The sequence below is a fragment of the Geotrypetes seraphini genome, chromosome 6 (assembly GCF_902459505.1).
Source record: "Geotrypetes seraphini chromosome 6, aGeoSer1.1, whole genome shotgun sequence".
Lineage (NCBI taxonomy): Eukaryota > Metazoa > Chordata > Amphibia > Gymnophiona > Dermophiidae > Geotrypetes > Geotrypetes seraphini.
In genome coordinates, this window is record NC_047089.1 from 158,962,996 (window position 1) to 158,984,383 (window position 21,388).

The 21,388-nt window shown below is 44.9% G+C and overlaps 1 protein-coding gene across 4 annotated transcripts in view; it reads left to right on the forward strand.

Moving 5' to 3' along the window:
* Positions 1–21,388, forward strand: part of DCUN1D2 (defective in cullin neddylation 1 domain containing 2) — a 91,366-nt gene that overhangs the window by 15,392 nt on the left and 54,586 nt on the right. For 2 of the 4 annotated variants that reach the window (XM_033948715.1, XM_033948716.1), the window contains exon 2: positions 2,267–2,671. In XM_033948715.1, coding sequence (XP_033804606.1) covers positions 2,497–2,671 — 175 coding nt within the window. In that variant the 5' untranslated portion in view covers positions 2,267–2,496. The remainder of the gene's footprint in view (positions 1–2,266; positions 2,672–21,388) is intronic. The other 2 variants (XM_033948714.1, XM_033948713.1) reach the window with 1 other exon arrangement.

Here is a 21,388-nt window from a genome sequence, read left to right on the forward strand (position 1 = left end):
CATCCACAAAAAGAGGGGTTCTAAGCACGTTAGTGAACAGAGCACTAAGAGTTTATGATACAGGCAGCCTTCAAAGACCAAGGCAGTCTTCCAGATTGACTAGGGAAGCTACTCGTATTAAACAAAAATAACATCAAAACAGCCTACAGTGCATCACAGAAACTCACATCTACACTCACACATGTGAAAGACTGGTTACCTCTGTTCTAAACCCCCCAGGTGTACGAAATCCCTTGCAGCTGCAGCCAATCCTACATTGGTGAAATTGGATGCTCTATAGAGGAAAGACTGAAAAAGCACAAGAGAGACCACAAGCTATGTAACAGAAAAATCAGCTGTAGCCCTCCATGGCAGGGAAACCAGTCATATGATTAGATTTGAGAACACAGTAGTCCTGGAGAAAGAAGACCACTGGTGGCCAAGAAGAATCAAAGACGCAATAGAGATAACAAGACATCCCAATAATTTCAACAGAGATAAAGGGCTCTCCATTAACAAATCATGGCAACCGCTCATCCAAAAGAAATTCAGCGCAAAAAGGACTAGGGCCGAGGACAAATGCCTTCTCCCTCCACCTAAAGTATCCCCGTTTTTCTGACAGAATTTAAAAATAAATGTGACCACAGAATTCCCCACCAGAATTTAAAATTGTGACCAATGAACTTTCCTGCCAAAATCCATTTACCTCACCAGCCAGTGGTAAGAAGTTCTTCTGCAGTTTAATAAAAGCCAGTGTAAGTAGATTAGGGTTGTCCAGAAAAACCTAAGGTTGGAAAAACTTGTGCAAATTGAACTTTTTCCCATGAATTTGATTGTGGTTGATCAGTAAAATAATTTTTTAAAAAAATTTTTTAAGCCCATCCTGACTACATAAAGCTCAGGTTTCTTAAAATTTGCTATTATTTTTGCTTAATGGAGCAAATTTCTTGGTATTGTAGCTATAACTTTTATGTTTTCACACTCAGCAATTTATTTATTTATTCAGTTTTATATCCTGTCCTACCCAGGAGCCCAGAACAGGTTACAGCAATACATTCACAGTGTTTGGAGGTACAGGAATAAAGGTACATTCACAATATACTGAAGGGAGGTAAGGGGATGGAGGGGCCATTCATAATTATAAATAATACAATGATAAAAAGATATTTGTCAAGTCTGTTTTTATAGAAAAAACCAATAAATCAGTATAGAAATAACACTAGAGTCTCTAACATGCTTATTATAACAAGCGGGGTCAGATTCCTTAGAACACCAATAATAGGATTGCAACCACAAAAGAATAAGAAAGCATTATCCTGTCATCAAATAATGCTAAAAAGACATTTATATCTTACTGTTTTCTTTTGTTTGTAAACTTTGACCTTTTTTAACTCTAAGATTTGATACATATTGTATGTATTAGGATAGTTACCAGATTTTTCCACAGAGAGACTTGGCCACATGGTCCCGCCCTGTTCTGTCCTCAGCCCCACCTTGCCCCACCTTGTTCCACCTCCAGCCCCGCCCCCTACAAAACCACATCTTTCTTTTCTGACCTTCGGACCATGTCTGGAGAGCCTCTGAGCATGCGCGGATGTGTGTGACTTCATCCGCACATGCTCGGAGGCCCTCCAGATGCGGCCGGGAGGTCGGGGCTTTCCAAAACCTGGACAAACTACCGGGTTTTGGAAAGTCCATCTAGGCACCCAGTCAGTCCTCTTAAAGAGGACATTTTCCCGGATGTTTGGTAACCCTATATTAAGAGTAATTTCTATATCAATCATTGTCTCTTAGAGTGGACAATCTGCTCTGAAATGAATGCTGGATTTATACATTAAAAACCTGACACATCCCTGAGATATTATTGTGTGCTTTCAGTGATAAACAAGGAGGTCTTGTATTTCTCACTAGAGCATGAAAATGAAATAGACGATTCTTTAATCCACTTTCTGTTTTTAGGCTTTTCAAGGTGCTTATGCCATGATTTTTATATTTAATGTAATAATCAAGGAGGAATTAACCTGTATTTGTAAATTTTATTTTCAGCTGCAAACAGCCTCATACGTTTTATGGAATTCAGATTCAGAATGTTAATGTAATTAGTTTGAATTATAAAAAGCATTTTCTTTTTATATTAAGTAAGCCTGGCTATGTATGTTTATTTTGCTAGATTATTTATCAGTGGAGTTTTGTTGCAGTTGAAACAGATAAGTAAATTCCTTGAAATGTGTTCATAAAGAGCACATATATATACATATATATATATATATAGATGCTGTCATTTCAGTCTCAAGGAAAAAAAGTGAAGGCATTTTAACTAGAGAAGAACAAGACTTTGTCTGCCTTTAATGCCAAAGTGACCATTGTGTTAGAAGAAAACTAATTCGTCATAAGAGATAAGCATTGGTAATAGAATGCTGAAACAAACTTCTGGATTGGCTTCATTGGCTCTCCTGCTTCTTTTGCATCCTAAAGCATAAGCTTAAGTCGTCTCAGAAGGACAAGGTCCGCCAGTTTATGACATTTACACAGGCTGGTGAAAGGACTGCTATATACTGTTTAATGCAGAATGAGTGGAAACTAGAAGTGGCAACAGACAACTACTTCCAGAACCCTGACTTGTACTGCAAGGAATCAATGAAAAATTCAATAGACAAAAAGAAGCTAGACCAATTGTATAACAGGTACAAAGGTAAGAATTTTTTTTTTTGTAAAATGTTTTGTAATAGGTATTCTAATCATTGCCTTAATTTTCATTGTTTTCTCAATGTGTGTGGATAAAATTAATCTGAAGACAGCAGCAAGTTATCCTTGGAGATTTATTTGCAAATTTTAAAAAATTCTGGCCACAATAGTTTGAAGTTTCTGCACAAACTTTTTTTTAATTTTTTTTTTTTAGTAGAATTCTCGCATTATAAATCATACAGTTAAACTTCGGTTTAGAATGCTGTCAATTTGGGCCAGACTCTCTTTAGGACGCCCAGTCTCAGAAGCCGCCTAAGTAACTTTTGAGAATCGCACACGGGTGTTCTATAGAGCAGTGGTTCTCAACCCTGTCCTAGAGGACCTGCAGTCAGTCAGGTTTTCAAGATATCCCTAGTGAATAGGCATGAGAGAAATTTGCATACCTGCCACTTCCATTATATGCAAATCTCTCAAGCATATTCATTAGGGATATCTTGAAAACCCAACTGGCTGGGGGTCCCCTAGGACAGGGTTGAGAACCACTGCTATAGAGAATGGCATCTGGTCCTCACGGACAGACACTTAAGCCTACCTAATAACCCGATTCTCTAACCAGCGTTCATTTCACAGGCACCAGTTAAAGAATCGGGTTACCGTGAGCTTATTGTAGCAAGGAATCTCCCTGCCATGATAAGTTTAGCGGCAACCTGTCTTCCCCCCGCCCTCCCACATACACAGACAAAGACTACCGGCAGGAGGGATGCCCAGTCCCTCCTGCTAGAACCCCACTCCCAAACATCACCTTGGTCCTTGAGGACCGTAATCCTATCAGTGTTTCCTCAATGAATATACATGAGATCTATTCACATGCTTCTTCTGTTGTATACAAATAGATCTTAGGCATTTAGATTAGGGGAAATCCTGAAAACCTGAATTGTAGCCCTTGGTCTTGCATATTGCTGACCTCAGGATATCAACAGTGGGACAAGCAGCAGCAGCAGCAGAAAGGAGCTTAGCATTCTGTCTTAATAGCAGCTTCCTCTTTCTTGTTAGCATGGTCAGTGCTGCTAGAATTTTTTGTCTTTCCATGGCAAACCCTAGCTTTCTGGTCCCATCGTTCAGTCAGATTCTGCACAGAAAATGCATATTTCTTTGCAAATTCTTTATTGTGCAAATTCCTTTGAGGAGTACTAGTCTAATACCTAATGTCTTCCTTGTGTGAGAGATGTGGACCACACATAAATATATTATAGAAATAAAACAAGTCACTAGCAGTTGAATACAAGGTGGAAAATAGATTATTACTCTTTTTTTCTCTTCATAATCCTATATGAGTGAAGCACAATGAGATTCTTTAGTGAGTAGAGTCCCTCTATGTTCTCTGTCGGAAGATTTCTTTTGAAATCCATATCCCTGCTTTATTTTATATAATAACAAACTTGTCCTTTGTGCCACAACTATGGTTACTGTCCAGGTAGCTTCAGAGAAATCATATTTATTGAACATGGCCTATTTTGATTTTCCTGAGAATTATTCATTATGGTGCTTGCATATTAAAGTTCTCCATCCCAGATGTAAGATTTCCAGTGGAGGCAGTCTTATATGTAGGCATGTAGAGAAACATATGCATGCAATAGTGTTTATAATACAGATTTAAAAACCAGCAGCTGCATACCAATATGCAATATGAAGAACTAATAAACATAAGCTAAAGAAATTAAGGACCGACCATATAAGTATTTTACAACACAACCGGTCAAGTATTGCATTTGAAACAGGTTATAAATGGGTGGCAGTTCTTTCGAAAAATAAGTGATGTTTTTCATTTGTGGTCTTCTATTTTTTTGTAAGAGCCTACCCTCTGACCATGAGACATGGGAGTTGTATCTGATTTTATAATTAAACTATTAGATTACTGTATTTCCGCATAAATAGGCCGTGGCCTTTACATGGGTTTTATAAACCTGCCTATGGGGCGCGGCATACTTAAATGGGGCGGCCTATCTAAACCTTTAAAATCATTCCACGATCCCCACACCCCCCAATACTTTTTTAAATTGTGCCCCTGGGTACCTTTTTTAAAATCACCCTTAAATATGTCCCTCACTGGACAGCTGCCGGCTGCCTCCTCGAATCTCCAGCGAGGCCAAGCTGGATGCCAAAAAGATTGGAACTGCCCTGCATCGCTGGAGATTCGAGGAAGCAGCCAGCAGCCATCTAGCAGGTAATGTACTGGTAAGATAAGCCGCAGTAATACCATGGGGCGGCTTATCTACCGATTTTAAAACACAGATTGTCATTTGCTGCGGCCTATATATGGGGAAATACGGTACATTTAATAAAATTAATTATGGAGTATCTACTGTTGCAAGTGAAACCAGAGAGCTGGTTATAAAGGCAAACAAATGTAAAAAGAAATGCAGACTTCTAGTTAATCACAAGAGAAATCCCAATATCAGTAATTTCTAGTATGACAAGATGCTCTATTGTTGAACCTGTGGGTAGTCGACCTCTTCCCACGAGAGTTCTTGTAGGAAGCTTCACTTTTGCTCCTCTTCTGGGCTGTCCTTCAAATCAGTTGTTTTCCTATAAGCGAGATAGTAGGAGCTTGTCTTTTCTGCTCGTGTTTATTTTCATTTAAATTTGAGGGGGGTGTTTCGCTAAATTTGCGAGGCTTTTGGTGATGTGGAGGACAGCTCTGGCTGTGAGAGAGCGCAAACTCTGAAGTCGAGAGTCTGCTTCCAAGGGGCAGACTGTTTTGCAGAACACCCACTTAGACAGCCTGTACTAACAGTTTGGGGACTCGGGGGCCATTCCCTTGGGAGCAAGGCTTGCCCCAGGTTCGTCCGCAAGTGGGTTTGAGCATAGGCTACTTGGCTTGACAGCTTTTTCCAGGATTGGAGCCAACTTGTGTCCCTCCTTCTATTTGCTTGCACTTGATCTGGTGGGGGTTGAGGTTTGCTTGCACTTGATCCAGTGGTGGCTGAGTCCATTGGGCTCGGGAGGCAGTCAGAAGACACAAGCAGTCTGGATTTCAGGCTTGTTGAAGCAGAGGTTCTCCCTGTAAGCTGTAGCTTCCATTCTTGCAGCTCCCAGCACAGAGCTTGGCACAGTGAGTAACAGACTGACAGTCAGACAATTCAAATTGTGGCAGTTTGTCCTTAGAATCAATTTTTTGAGAGTTCTTGGATTAGAGGCATGTTCCCTTGCCTCTAAAATCCCCAAATCACCATTTTTTATTTTTCAGTGTAGGACCCCTGGGCCATTTTTTGCCACTAAAATTGCTGCTGCAGTGGTCATCTTGGATTTCCCAATTTGAATTTAAAAGCCTCTGTCTGTGTGGAACAGTGGTTAGAGCTACAGCCTCAGCACCCTGAGGTTGTGGGTTCAAATCCCATGCTGCTTTCCTTGTGACCTTGGGCAAGTCACTTAATCCCCCATTGCCCCAGGTACATTGAGTGTGAGCCCACCGGGACAGATAGGGAAAAATGTTTGAGTACCTGAATGTAAACCACTTAAGGCCAGATTCACTAAACTCCCCTACTGATCCAGGTCCGATCCATGGCTAGGGGGCTGATTCACGATGTGTCCTCATGCAAATGAGGACGATTGGAATCATGCCCTCAACCGACTGCACGGATTGTTGAATAGAGCAGAGCAGTGACTTTTTTTTTTTTAACTTCGAGAGTTAAAATCATAGGCTTGCACTGTGGGGCAGAAGCAGGGCACCGGGTCGGGGCAGAGAGCAGGGCGGCAAGTCGGGGCAGAGAGCACGAGATGCAGTCGGAAAGGACATGAGTGACTGGTCCCTAGCAGAAGCTTGTTTCATGATTGGCCTGCCCAGTCGGTGTTCCAGTTTTTTGTTAGTGAATCACTGCCTGCATTCTTTACATGCCGTTTCCCCTCATTTGCATGATCGGATCGGAGGATAATCGGCACAGAGGTTAGTGAATCAGATCGGAGGAAAATCAGGTCATAAAGTGGTCGGGACACGATCGGTATCCTTGGTGAATCTAGCCCTTAGGCTATAAGTGGTATATAAATACTAAAATAAAATAAAAACACCTTATTTTTGCTTATAAGCATTTGGGATGGACTCCTCAGGCCAGAAAACTTTGGATTCATGCCCCATTTGCCATGAATGGCAGTCTGAGGAGCATCCATGTTCCATATGCTGCGTGGCATGTGAGGGGGATGTGGGAATCATTGGCTTAGCCCCCTCTAGTCCCTCAGAGAGTGTTTAGTACCCAGTCAGTCTGAGGACAAGGAAAAAAGTCCCCGGGGAGCAGCGCAAGTGTGTTCCCTGCAAAATGCAGCTACGATATGGCAGGGAAAATCCAAAAAGGAGCTAAACAGTGTCCGCAGAGACTGTCTGGACGTCGGGGGCTTGGTTTCTCTCCTTACTTTATTAATATGATGTTTGAGGCTTATACAGTATGATTAACATGGGCAGCATGGAACCCTATGGAATCATGGCCACACTAGCACCAGGGATTTCTTCTCCCAAGAGTGCAGTTCCCCAGCAACTGCCATGCGCAGGTCAAGGATACTTCGTCAGATGACGAATCAGATGATACTGATTCTATTTTAATGCCTTTGCTCGCCCAGTCAGGGTCCTCTATAGCAGTGTTTCTCAACTTCTTCAAGCCAAGTACCCCCTAAGCCTAACAAATACCAATAGAGTACCCCTGCCCAAGCTCCGCCCCTGACTTCACCTCATAATAATAGTACTATTTGTAACGCAATTTTTCCATCCATTTTAGATATACACACAATATAATCTTAATACATAATGGTAACCACAAAATTTAAAAAAACACAAAGCACACTGTACACACAGAAAATGTTATCATTTATATTTGGGGGTTGGGTTCAAAGAGGTCAAGGCAGATGAATTTAAAATATGCAATCAGTAACAACTATAGAAAAATAGACAAATATAGAGAGCAAAATATAGACAGCAGATATAAATTCACAAAACCGACACATTTTGATCACTAAATTGAAAATAAAATTATTTTTCCTACCTTTGTTGTCTGGTGATTTTATGAGTCTCTGGTTGCATTTCCAATATTTATTTATTTCTGCCTCCTATACGCTTCCGCTCCTCCGGACCCCATTTTTTTCCCCATCCAACATCTCTCCCTCCATGAGTCCAACTATTATTCCTCTCTCCTCCACCCCTATTGGCAATATGTATCCCTCTTTCTCTCTGCCCATCTGTCTTGAGAGATCCAGGCATCTCTCCCAGCCCTTCTACTGCCACATCCAACATTTCTCCCTCTCTCATCCCCCGGGTCATGTGCAGCATTTTTCAACACTGCCCACCAGCCCCATGCCCATTCCTATCACCTCTCTCCAGCAGCATGCCACATCTCTCCCTCCATCACTATGTCCAATATTCTCCCACTTGCATCCCCTTCAATCTGTCTCTCTGTTCCCTGTCTACTACTACTACTATTTATTATTTCTGTAGTGCTGAAAGGCGTATGGAGCACTTTACATTTTAACATACAAATAGACAGCCCTGGTCAGAAGAGCTTACTATCTTATTTAGACAGGGTTGGGGAGATTATGGTAGAGGAAATGATACATTGGGTATAGGCATCTGACAGCAGTGAGTGGGAGTTAAGAGTTGAAAACAGATTTTTAAAAGTGGGCTTTTAGCTTGGATTTGAATGCTGCTAGGGATGGAGCATGACGTATTGATTTAGGCAGTCTGTTCCAGGCTTTCGGTGCTGCAAGAAAGAAGGGACAGACGGAGTCTGGAGTTGGCAGTGGAAGAGACGGGTACAGATAAGAGGGGCTTGCCCAATGAATGGAGATCAAGGGGAGGAGATAAGTGAAGAGATATTAGGGGGGCTTCAGAGTGAATGCACTTGTAAGTCAACAAGAGGAGTTTAAACTGTATTTGGAAATGGATGGGGGAGCCAATGAAGTGACTTGAGGAGAGGGATAATGAGAATAGCGGCTCTCACGGAATACGAGTCGTGGAGCAGAATTTTGAACGGATTGAAGAGGTGAGAGATGGATGAATGGGAGGCCTACAGCCTGAATAGATATGAGCGACACACAAATGGAAGATTCGATTAGAAGTACATATGGAAAACCTCTCATATACTGACAGACTGAAAAAGCTGGGGCTGTTCTCCCTGGAAAAGCGGAGACTTAGAGGAGACATGATAGAAACCTTCAAGATCCTGAAGGGTATAGAAAAAGTAGACAGAGACAGATTTTTCAGATTATGGGGAACCACAAGTACAAGGGGGCACTCGGAAAAATTAAAAGGCCAGAAAGTTCTTTTTCACCCAGAGGGTGGTGGACACATGGAACGCGCTTCCGGAGGCTGTGATAGGCCGGAGCACGTTACAAGGCTTCAAAGAAGGTTTGGATAGGTTCCTAGAGGATAAAGGAATTGAGGGGTACAGATAAGAGTAGCGGTAGGTTATAGGGATAGTCTGGGACCATTGCTCAGGCAATGGGCCTGATGGGCTGCCGCGGGAGCGGACCGCTGGGCGAGATGGACCTCTGGTCTGCCTCAGCGGAGGCAACTTCTTATGTTCTTATATTGCAATAGTCTAAGCACAAGGTGATGCGAGCGTGGATAAGGGTTTTGGTAGTGTGTTCAGAAAGAAGAAGACGGATTTGGGTAATATTATAGAGGAGGAAGCAACAGGATTTGGCGGTTTATTGGTTCTGAGCAGAGAAGAAGAGAGGAGGAAGCAACAGGATTTGGCGGTTTATTGGTTCTGAGCAGAGAAGAAGAGAGGAGTCAAAGATCATCCCCGAGTTGCGAGCTGACGAGACAGGGAGGAGGATAGTGTTATCCACAGAAATAGAGAACAGCGAGAAGGGGGAGGTGAGTTTAGGTGGAAAGATAACGAGTTCAGTTTTAGCCATATTCAGTTTGAGATGGCGGTGAGACATCCAACGGCAATGTCGGACAGGCAGGCTGAAATTTGGGCCTGAAATTCTGTAGAGATATCTGTTGTGGAGAGGCAGATCTGGGAGTCATCAGCATAGAGGTGATATTGAAAACCATGAGAGGAGATCAGTGTAGCAAGAGAGCGGGTATATATGGAAAAAAGGAGAGGGCCCAGGACAGAGCCTTGGTGTTTGCCAACAGACAGTGGGATGGCAGCGGAGGAGGATGCACCATAACACGCTGAAGGTACGATGAGAGAGATAGGAAGAAAACCAGGAGAGAGCAGAACCCTGGAATCCCAGCGAGGACAACATGTCGAGGAGGAGGTGGTAATCAACAATGTCGAAGGCAGCAGACAGATCGAGAAAAATGAGGATAGAGTAGAGTCCATTGGATATGGCCAGGAGCAGGTCGTTGGAGACTTTAGCAAGGGCAGTTTCTGTAGAGTGGAGAGGGCAAAAGCACGATTGAAGCCGGTCAAGAATATTATGAGAAGAAAGGATGTCGAGGTAATGGCGGTGAACAGCATGTTCGAGTAGTTTGGATAGCAAGGGGAGGAGGGAGATAGGGTGGTAGTTGGAAGGGGATGTAGGGTCTAGTGAAGGTTTTTTAAGGAGGGGTGTAATTATAGCATGTTTGAAGACTTCAGGAATCGTAGCAGTGGAGAGCGAAAGGTTGAGGATGTGACAGGTGGGAGTGATGGATCCGAGTAGACAAGTAGGAATCGGATCAGAGGAACAGATGGTAGGTTTGGAGGAGGAGAGAAGGTGAGCAGTTTCCTCTTCCATAACTTCAGAAAAGGAAGAAAGGGTTGTTGAAGGGAGGTTGACAGAGTGAACAGTTGAAAGTGGTGGGGAAGGTGACATTGTTGAGAATTCAAGGTGGATCTTGTGAATCTTGTCGTGGAAGAACTCTGCCATTGTCTGGAGGGGAAGAATGGATAGGAGGTGGGGGCACTTATATCCAACTCAATAAACAATCTGTGGAATTTCTTGTCGGCAGATCCAATCAAATCCTCTCCCCCTCCCTGCCTTCTAGCCTTTGTCGCAAAAGATCATGTCCCCTCCCCCTCCTTGTTTGAGCTGCACTCGCTCTTTTGGTTTTCAGCCCCCAGCAGCACTACCTGCAATGGACGGTGCAAGCAGCGACCCACATGCTACATGTGGATTACCAACAAGCATTATTTCTGATGTTAACTCTGATGTCGCAAAGAAGGCTTCTGGGTCAGCACTTCTGTGCAGCACCTGAATCGTTGTTTGCGCCACACACCGTAAGGAGCGCTGCCAAAGGCTGAAGACTGAAGGAGCGAGTGTGGCTCCAAGAAGGTTGTCGCACTGTGTCGGCTTCGGAGGCAGGGTAGCAAGGCAGAGATCGTGGGAAGAGGCTTCAACGGAGGGAGTGCAGGAACACGAGATCCTGGAGGCGACGGACGCTGCCTCTACGGATGGGCAGGAATTGATGGCCAGGCCACATACCCCCAACAAGCGGCCCACGTATCCCCTAGGGTACGCATACCACGTGTTGAGAAACACTACTGTATAGCAGGTGATGCTGCTGCATTCCTAGGAGGGCAGGATCCAGATCGATTTTACTTTGGCTGAATTGATTCATTCTCAGAAAATTGGACTAACTGATTCAGTTCAGGCCTGTGAGGAAGTGCTACGAAGGCCAGCGTTGTCATGGTCCAGGAACTTCTCTGCAGCGGCAGCCTTCACAAGACGCTGTTCTTGCCAGTGTCAGACCTTCCTCTCTGCCAGGTCCTGCCTTTGTGGCAACAGGAAGTAGGCAGAACCCAGCAGAGAAGAAGATCTGACACCAGGTGAGTTGTAAAGGCTGCATGCTAACAGTGTGTATGTGTTGGTGGAGGTGTCGGAGAAAGGGGGAAGGTGCTGTACTACAGGGCAGGCAGGGAAAAGATAGAAACATAGAAATAGACGGCAGATAAGGGCCACGGCCCATCAAGTCTGCCCACTCCAGTGATCCTTGCTATCTATCTTTGCGGATAGATCCCACATGTCTATCCCATCTGGCCTTAAAATCCGCCACACTGGTGGCCTCAATAACCCGAAGTGGAAGACTATTCCAGCGATCAACCACCCTTTCAGTGAAGAAGAACTTCCTAGTGTCACTGTGCAGTTTCCCGCCCCTGATTTTCCACGAATGCCCCCTTGTTGCCGCGGGACCCTTGAAGAAGAAGATGTCTTCTTCCACCTTGATGCGGCCCGTGAGATATTTGAATGTCTCGATCATATCTCCCCTCTCTCGACGCTCCTCGAGTGAGTAGAGCTGCAAATTCCCCAACCGCTCCTCGTACGGGAGCTCCCTGAGTCCCGAGACCATCCTGGTGGCCATCCTCTGGACCGACTCCAGTCTCAGCACATCCTTGCGGTAATGCGGCCTCCAGAATTGCACACAGTACCTATACAGTGGCATAATGACTTCAGGTTTACGGCTGACAAAACTCCTGCGTATGCAACCTATGATTTGCCTTGCTTTGGATGAAGCTTGCTCCACTTGGTTTGCCGACTTCATGTCTTCCCTGACAATCACTCCCAAGTCTCTTTCTGCTACAGTTCTTGTCAGGATCTCGCCATTTAGGGTGTAGATCTTGCATGGATTCTGGCTTCCCAGGTGCATGACTTTGCATTTTTTGGCATTGAAACTGAGTTGCCAGGACCTAGACCAGTGCTCCAGCAGAAGTAAGTCATGCACCATATCGTCTGCCATTGCTTTTTTGTCTGTTGTGCTTTTGCTCACTACATTGCACAGTTTGGCATCATCGGCAAACAATGTTATTTTACCTCGAAGCCCTTCTGTCAGGTCTCTTATATAGATGTTGAACAAGATCGGGCCCAGGACGGAGCTCTGTGGCACTCCACTTATCACCTCCCTGGCCTGGAGATGAAAGAGATTAGATAAGGGAGAGTGGGAGAGGCTGCAGTGATGGAGGGATGAAAAAAGAGAAAGATGCTGGGTCAAGGGAGCTGGAAGAGCAGAGGGAGGAGAGAAGTGGGAAGGATACTAAATTCACAAAAGGAGAGAACAAAAGAGAAATGTGCTTGCCCTGGGATGAAGGTTGTAGGAGGAGAAAGGGAACAGGGGTTGGGGGTGGAAGCTGGAAAGGAGAGGCAGGGCCATAGAGAGAGGGATAGGGGCAGGGACACAGTGGATGGAAGGGGCAGAGAGAGAGAGGGCAGATGCGTGTAAGGGACAGAGGACAGACAGATGGAAAGAAGAGAGTGAAGAGGAAGAGGATGATAAAAGCAGAAACAACAAAAGGTAGAAAATATTTTTTTGTTGTTGTGGCTGTATTGATAAATGTATACTTTATTCCATTTTCTATTTATAATCTTTTTATTTGACTAATTTTAATATATTTTTTACTAACCAAGTCAGGACAGGATACCGTAACAGCAGTATATTGTACTAACCTGAAGATTGAGATTTTGGCCTCTAAAAGCTAATTCAAAAATGGATTAGTCCAATAAAATTGTATTTTCTTATTTTCTTATTTTCCATTTTTTGTTTTATTTCTATTTAATTTGTAAAGTGGTGGTTATTTGTCAGGTTTTGGGGTTTTTTTTCAAATTTACATCTGCTATCTTTATATTTTCAGAGTATTAGGGGATGTGTTACTGTTTGTGGTGTTACATTATATGCAGAATCTGACTTCTTGTCTGTTTAACTTTTGTGTACATATTTCTATTTAGTTTGATTACTTATTCCATACTGGGCGAGGGTGTATCTGTGTTCTGTGTGTAAGAAAAGGACATGGTTTTCTGTTGGTATTGACTGTGCAGGATCGATCTGTATTAATCTGGTTTGTTTAATTTTCCAAGAAAAATTGATTCAAACTTAAAAAAGCTGTGTCATTGAAATCAAATCAAAAAAATTGATTCAATAGACTGAATTGAATCAAACATTTTTTTTACCTGAAGCAGGCAGCTCTACTCCGGACCTTGGTGAGGACCCAGCTGTGTTCAGGTTGTTTTAAACCTTCAACACTTAAGAGGATGATCACAGAATCCCTCCAGGAATTAAAGCTGGAAGCGTCTCAATCCTATTCCACACAGTGCTTGCTTATGAGCAGCACCAAGGCACAGACCTCTTGCTTTCCCTCACATTAAGACATTACAAAAATGCTTATGGGTCATTGGAAGGTACTGAAGGAGCCCCTTCATGTGGTCAAAGCTCTAATGGATGATGCATTTAGCTAGCTTTTTATTCCTCCAAAGGTGTATTCACTGGTGGTGCAGTTTATCAAACGTATCTCCCTTCCCAGTAAAGGCAGCATGGTATTGAAGGGATGTCCAGGACTGCAGATTAGATTTTGTGCACAAGTGGCTCTTGGAGGCCGTGGCCTCAGGGTTGAAAGCAATCGCAGCAGTGTCTTTTTGTCACCTGAGCTTGCCATTCTAGGTTACACCACAATCCGGACACTATTGTGACTATTGTGGATAAAGAGCTCCAGTTTTTAATGATTGGGATGGACTGTGTGGCTGATGCTCCTAGTGACCTTTTCAGAGTCTTGAGCAAAATGTCAGCTTACTCCATTTTTGCCCGCAGGATGCTGTGGATCAAACAGTGGGTGGGGGATGCCTCCTCAAAGGCGACTCTGAGTAAACTACTATTCAAGGGACAGTTACTTTTTGGGAAAGCCCTGGATGATCGTATGGCCAGTGTGCAGGATCATAAGCCAAAATCCTTGCAGGATAACAGACCTCGAGCCCCTAGGGGGTTTGGTTGGGGTAATTTTCAGACCTCCGGGTGCTTACGCTAGTTCTTGGGGGGGGGGGAATCTTCAGGCCAGAGATCATATCAGAACTCTAGACAAAGATTTGGAGGGGCTAGTCGCCTTAATCTTCAGGATCCTGCTTTGCCCCATCTCCAAAGAAGCAGTTATAACGCCAAGCCATCAACTGAGCTTCCACACATCGGAGGGAGGTTATCAGCCTATTTGTGGGTATGATCAGAGATCACCACAGATTGCTGGGTGCTGGAAATAATATGGGAAGGGTACAAGTTCGAGTTCTTTTGTCCCCTCCTGGACTTTTTTAATAGACTCCCCAGCAGGAAAGCCAGAAAAAGTGGCCAAAATCAGAATGACAGTGCAAAGATTGTTGGATCTGTAAGCCATAGTCTGTACCAGAGGAAAACTTGGGATCTGGCAGGTACTAGATATACTTCATCATGCCCAAGAGAGGCTCTGAAGAATTGAGGCCGATTCTAGACCTAAAGGCAGTGAATGCGGCCCTCATGATACCACATTTCTCAATGGAGATGGTGAGGTCAGTGATTGCATCAGTGGCACCAGGGAAGTTTTTTGCTTTTCTAGATTTGACGGAAGCCTATCTGCAGACCACAGGAAATATTTGCAGTTCCATGTTTTTGAGCAACACTTTCAGTTCACAGCTTTGCCCTTTGGATTGGCCACTGTACCCCAGACCTTCACAAGGAGACGTGATGGTTGCGGCTCACCTACACAGGATAGGCATATAGATGCATCTGTATGTGGATGATTGGCTCATCAGAGCCCAGTCTGAGGACAGACTAGTAGTTCACTGAGTGATCCACTTGCTGGGTGGGTCAACTTTAAGAACAGCCACCTAGAACCCACACAGAGCCTGGAATACCTGGGAGTCCTGTTTGAGACAGGGAAAACAAAGTATCCCTTCTGCAAGCCCGCAGGGAAAAACTTCTGCATCAGATACAGGAGTTTAAGAGCAAGCCCATTCTGACAGCTTGGCGGTACTTACATGTTCTGGGGTTGATGGTTGCAACCATGGATGTGGTCCCCTGAGCAAGGGCACACTTATGTTCACTCCAAGAGGTGCTCCGTTCCCGATGGTGCCCACAGAGGAATGCACTACACCAGTAGCATTCTTGGACAGCGGAACCCCATCGCAGTCTGGTCTCTCTCTCTCCCTCTCTCTCTCTCTCCAGAGGGGTTCCCCTTCCAGATCTTTCCATGTGTGATCCTAATGACGGATGCTAAGGAGCAAATTGCGAGGAACATCCAGTTCAGGGACACTAGGCAATGGTGGTGGCATATGTCAATCACCAAAGGGGCACCAAGAGTGCTCCTTTATGCTTGGAAGCCCAAATGCTGTTTTAGTGGGCGGAGGTCCATCTTCTAGTGCTCTCAATGGTGCATGCAAGTGTGGACAATGTACAAGTGGATTTCATCAACTGGAAGACCCTGGATCTCCGGAAATGGTCACTATCCCCGAAAGCCTTTGCCTGCATAGTGAATCGGTGGGGGTATTCAACATTCAACCTGATGGTGAAAGCCACCAACAAGATGGATTGATCCTTCAGTCAAAGACTCAAACTGGGAAGTGAAGGTCTGGACACTCTAGCTCAGCCTTGGCCAAAGGTAGATCTACTATATGCCTGCCTTCCGTCCGTGGGCCATGATAGGCCGGCTTCTGCAGGATCAAGATGCACCAGGGAAGGGTGATTTTAGTAGCGCCGGACTGGCTAAGACATCTATGGTATGAAGGCCTGGTACATCTGCATCAGGATCAAAGTCTCAAACTTCCCTGTTATCCCCAGCTTCTTAATGCAGGCCCCGATTTGCTCTAAAGGATCCAGAACGCTTTGGTCTTATGTCATGGCTCTTGCGCGCATAGCACTAACACGCAAAGGCTATTTGGATGGAGTGGTCTCCAACAGTATGAGGTGGAGGGAAAAGTCGATTGTAGAAGCATACACGAAGGCCTGGAAGCGTTTCCAAACTTGGGTGTGCTCAGAGGAGCGAAGACTTGAGCTTGGCTTCAATCTTGGCAATACCGTATTTTCACGCATATAACGTGCGCGTTATACGTGTTTTTACAAACCGTGCATAACCTTGCGCGGTATACGCGTGAGCACGGTATATAAAATTTTTTTTACATAGTTCCCACCTCGCCCGACCCCCGATTCATCATCCGGAAGGACCACTCGCACCCCCACCACTCGCACTCCCACCCCGATGGACCGCTCGCACTCCCACCCGAAGAACCGCTCGCACCCCCACAGTCTCCCCCCCTCCCCCATGGAGAAGCTGTCTACCTTGTTTCCGGATGCCAGTGAGCCCAGCTGTTTCCTCTGCCGGCGGTCCTGCCCCTTCTCTGAGCCCTGCTGCGCTGCTTCCTCTTCCGGCGGTCCCGCCCTTTCTCTGACGTCGGAGAAAGGGCGGGACCGCCGGAAGAGGAAGCAGCGTAGCGCAGGGCTCAGAAGTGGCAGGACCGCCGGCAGAGGAAACAGCTGGGCTCACTGGCATCCGGAAACAAGGTAGACAGCTTCTCCATGGGGGAGGGGGGGGAGGCTGTGGGGGTGCGAGCGGTCCATCGGGGTGGGAGTGCGAGCGGTCCTTCCGGATGATGAATCGGGCGTCGGTGGGGGCATCAGGCTTTCAGGATGGGGACAGGACTTCAAGGGGGGACAGGCAGACCTTCAAGGGGGGACAGGACTTCAAGGGGGGACAGGCAGGACTTCAAGGGGGGACAGGACTTCAAGGGGGGACAGGCAGACCGAAGGGAGTGAAAAAGCTATAAAATAAACCCACCAGCGTGTCAATGTGTTGAGAGGAAGAGATGTTCTGGGAAATTCTGCTGAGAAAACTCCGGGTCCATTTCCACCCCCCAGTTACCGTAGTCCACTCCACTGAACTGGTTCACACACTGAGTGGTGTTGTGCCTGCGTAGTTGTTTTGGGATCTCTTCTAGTGGTTTGTCAGTATCTCCTTGTGGTCCAAGGAAGGAAACTTTGTTAACCTTAGCATTGACCTTCAGAATATATTTGTGTGGCATTAGGCTATGTAGTGATCGAAAGAAAAAAACAGACCTTTGCACATTTTTGCACTATATGGTGGGTGTATGAGGAGATTCACATTTCCTGCACAGCTAAGTCCTTGTGAAGTTACCTTGTTCTTTCTGTATTTGACATCTAGCAAGGTCTCTGGAAGGAAAGATTTAAGTTATGGTAAAAGCAGATAGCGTTGCTGGTTTTAAAAAGGTTTGGACAAATTCCTGGAGGAAAAAGTCCATAGTCTGTTATTAAGACATGGGGGAAGCATCTGCTTGCCCTGGATCCGTAGCATGGAATGTTTGCTATTCTTTGGGTTTTGACCAGGTATTAGTGACCTGGATTGGCTACCATGAGAATGGGCTACTGGGCATGATGGACCATTGGACTGACCCAGTTAGGCTATTCTTATGTTATGTTCTCATCTGTAGGGGCCTTTGTTTTCACTTCTTATTTTAATGTATTTTTTTCTGGAAACTTATCAGTGTTTTTTATAATGGGAACAAAAATGGAAGAGAATTACCGTAATGTGTGTGGAATGGGGGGGGGGGGGGTGTTTAACTACCATAATTTCTTCAGCTAAATACCAGTAATTCAATCCACCTCAACCAGACATAGGAGAACTCACGCACCATTCACACACCCTCCAACCAAACACGTGAAAAGAAAAAAACTGTTCATTCTTATAAACAACCGTATAACTTTTAATCTAGAGTTAGTGAGTATGAATTCAGCAACAAGAACAGAAATTACATGTTCATTCTTATAAACTATAACATTAACCGGTAGATCAAACGAAGTATCGAGGACAAAATAATCTAAATACAGTTACCGTAATTACGGTAAAGTTGTAAATAAACAAAGTTTACAGGTTTATTCAGTCATCATCATCACAGTCATCTGAATCCTTGAATCCATCAAAATCCGAATTGTCATCATCGTCATTAAATAAAGTGAGCACGGCCTACAGACGATCCTCGTTTATTTCCGAAGTAATATCGTCATCATCATCGCTGATATCCATGTTGTTGCCTCCTTCCGCTGCACTGGTAGTACCCGTAGTGTCATTGGTTTCATAAACAATGCCCGCTTTTCTAAATCCATTTCGAATGGTATCTGGTGTTATTTTGTCCCATGCTGAAGCCACCCACTTGCAGACTTCTGTGAAAGTTGCCCGCTTCAGCCGCCCCGCGGGTGTGTACTCGTGCATGCCGCTCTGTATCCACTCCTCCCACTCCTTTCTAATAAAAGTCTTGAATGGATGATTCACTGCGATGTCAAGTGGTTGCAGCTTATATGTCAAGCCTCCAGGTATCACAGCGATGTGGGCACGAGTAGAATTAATGTAGACCTGAACATTTTTTTCTTTGTGGGCAGCCATGGCATCAAAAATTAACAAGGATTTTTTTGCAAAGAATCCACCCTGTCTTGCCCTAAAGCATTTATCTACCCACAATCTCATTACGTCGCAGTCCATCCATCCCTTCTTGTTGCAGTGCACAACCACACTGGTGGGCAGCTTTTCACGGGGCATAGTGACCCTTTTGAAAATGAGCATGGGCTTTAACTTAACCCCGCTAGCTGAGCAACCAAGAATGACTGTAAAACACATTCTTTCATGCCCAGTTGTGGTGATGGCAACAGATTTAGTACCTGTGGGGGCTATGGTTCTTGTCGCTGGAATGTCGAATGCCATTGGAATTTCATCCATGTTGATGACGTCCTTTGCAGTGATGCCAAGTTCAGATATTTCTTTGGCGACAAAGTCACGGACATCAATCAATTTTTGCTGCCAGTCATCTGGAAGTCACTGGCCAACAGTTGTTCTCATTCTAACTGATAGTCCGTTCCTTTTCATAAATTTTGAGATCCATGTGAAGCCAGCTTTGAAGTCGGGTATTCCTCTTCCATTGGCAAGTAGTTTTGCCTTCATCTGAATCGCAACAGTAGAGACTGATTGATTTTGCTCCCTTCTCGCCACAATCCACTGCTTCAAGTCATCCTCCAGCTGAGGCCATTTTGGTTTGGCCCCACGATGTGCCCGTTTTCGCGGATTGCATTTCTCCAGTTCCTTCTTATCTTTTCTCCATTTACGCACCGATGTTTCTCCAACATCGAACTCTCTCGCTGCGGCCCGGTTGCCTATTTCCTCAGCTTTCGCAACGACTTGAAGCTTAAAGTCCGCTGTATATGACTTTAGTCTCATTCCTGCCATTATGGCGGTAAATTTAAATTTAATTGATAAACTCTACTACCGGGTAGATATATGCAGAATACCAATCTGAAGAGATCAAATTAAAATGGGGCTCTACATGCAGCATTAATCTTTTATAGGCTTAACCAAAGGCTGAGATGCTGTTGTATAGTCAAAATAGTATTCACTGGGCAAATTACAAGGCCAGATAGAGGGGGGCCACAGCCACGTGGTGAAAAGCACATCACCAGAAAAACCGCCTTGGTGACAGGTCAAAAGCGCGTCCCCACAACCCGGCGCAGAAAACTAAGCGGCAAGCATGCTCAGACCATTGCGCATGCTTACAGAGCTGGGAGCAGGGCAGGGCGGGTGAACGGAGAGTCGGGGCAGCGAACGGAGAGTCGGGGCAACCAGAGGAGAGTTGGGTCAGCGAATGGAAAGTCAGGGCAGCCAGAGGAGAGTCGGGGCGGGTGAACGGAAAGTCGGGGCGGGTGAACGGAGAGTCGGGGCAACCAGAGGAGAGTCGGGGCAGCGAACGGAGAGTCGGGGCAGGGAACGGAAAGTCGGGGCAGCCAGAGGAGAGTCGGGGCAGCCAGAGGAGAGTCGGGGCAGTGAACGGAAAGTCGGGGCAGCCAGAGGAGAGTCGGGGCAGGTGAACGGAGAGTCGGGGCAGGTGAACGGAGAGTCGGGGCAGGTGAACGGAGAGTCGGGGCAGCCAGAGGAGAGTCGGGGCAGCGAACGGAAAGTCGGGGCAGCCAGAGGAGAGTCGGGGCGGCATGCGCGGTATACCCGTGAGCGCGGTATATAAAAATTTCTTTACATAAATTTGTGTTTTCCGCACGCTATACCCGTGTGCGCGTTTTACACGGGTGCGCGTTATCTACGTGAAAATACGGTACTCGTCTTTCTCCAGCAAGGTCTAGAAAAAGATCTAGCAGATGGCTTCCTGAGAGTTCAGATAACTGGGCTTTCCTGCTTTGGACCCAAGATCATTAAGAGCACCCTTGCTGCATATCCTGATGTAGCTAGATTTTTGAAGGGCACCCTTCAGTGTGATGGCCTTTCCTGATGTAGAATCTTAATTTAGTTCTCCAGGTGCTAGCAAGTCCACCTTATGAGCCTCTGGACCAACCTTCCTTGATGGACCTTACCATCAAGACTGGTGATTTTGGTGGTGATTACCTTTTGTCTAGGGAATGTCAGAACATCAGGTTTTGTCCTGCAGAGATCCTTTTCTTAGGATTATGGATTCAGGCATGACCTTGTACACAGTCCCATCTTTCTTGCCAAGAGTAATTTGCATCACAGTGTTGATCCAATAAGTGGTATCATAGATTTAGCTCTGATTCTTTGAGCTCTTCAAACGTTAGATGCTAGAAGAAAATCCACAATGGGCCACAAGTTCTGGAATGCATTACCTAACGAACTGAGATTGAGACATCATTTAAAGGAATTTAAGAGATTTGAAAATACTGCTGTACCAGCAAATATATAGAATTTAATACACTGAGATATAATTGCAGATAATGTGTGTTGTTGTAATATCTATCTGAGAGAGATGTTCATTTTATTGTAAATGTTTCCTATAATCCACTTAGATGGTTTGATAAGCAGACTTTAAATCAGTGGTCTCAAACTCAAACCCTTTGTGGGGCCACATTTTGGATTTGTAGGTACTTGGAGGGCCGCAGAAAAGTTAATGTCTTATTAAAGAAATGACAATTTTGCATGAGGTAAAACTCTTTATAGTTTATAAAACTTTCCTTTAACAGTTAAAAGGAAAGATATATAAACTATAAAGAGTTTTACCTTATGCA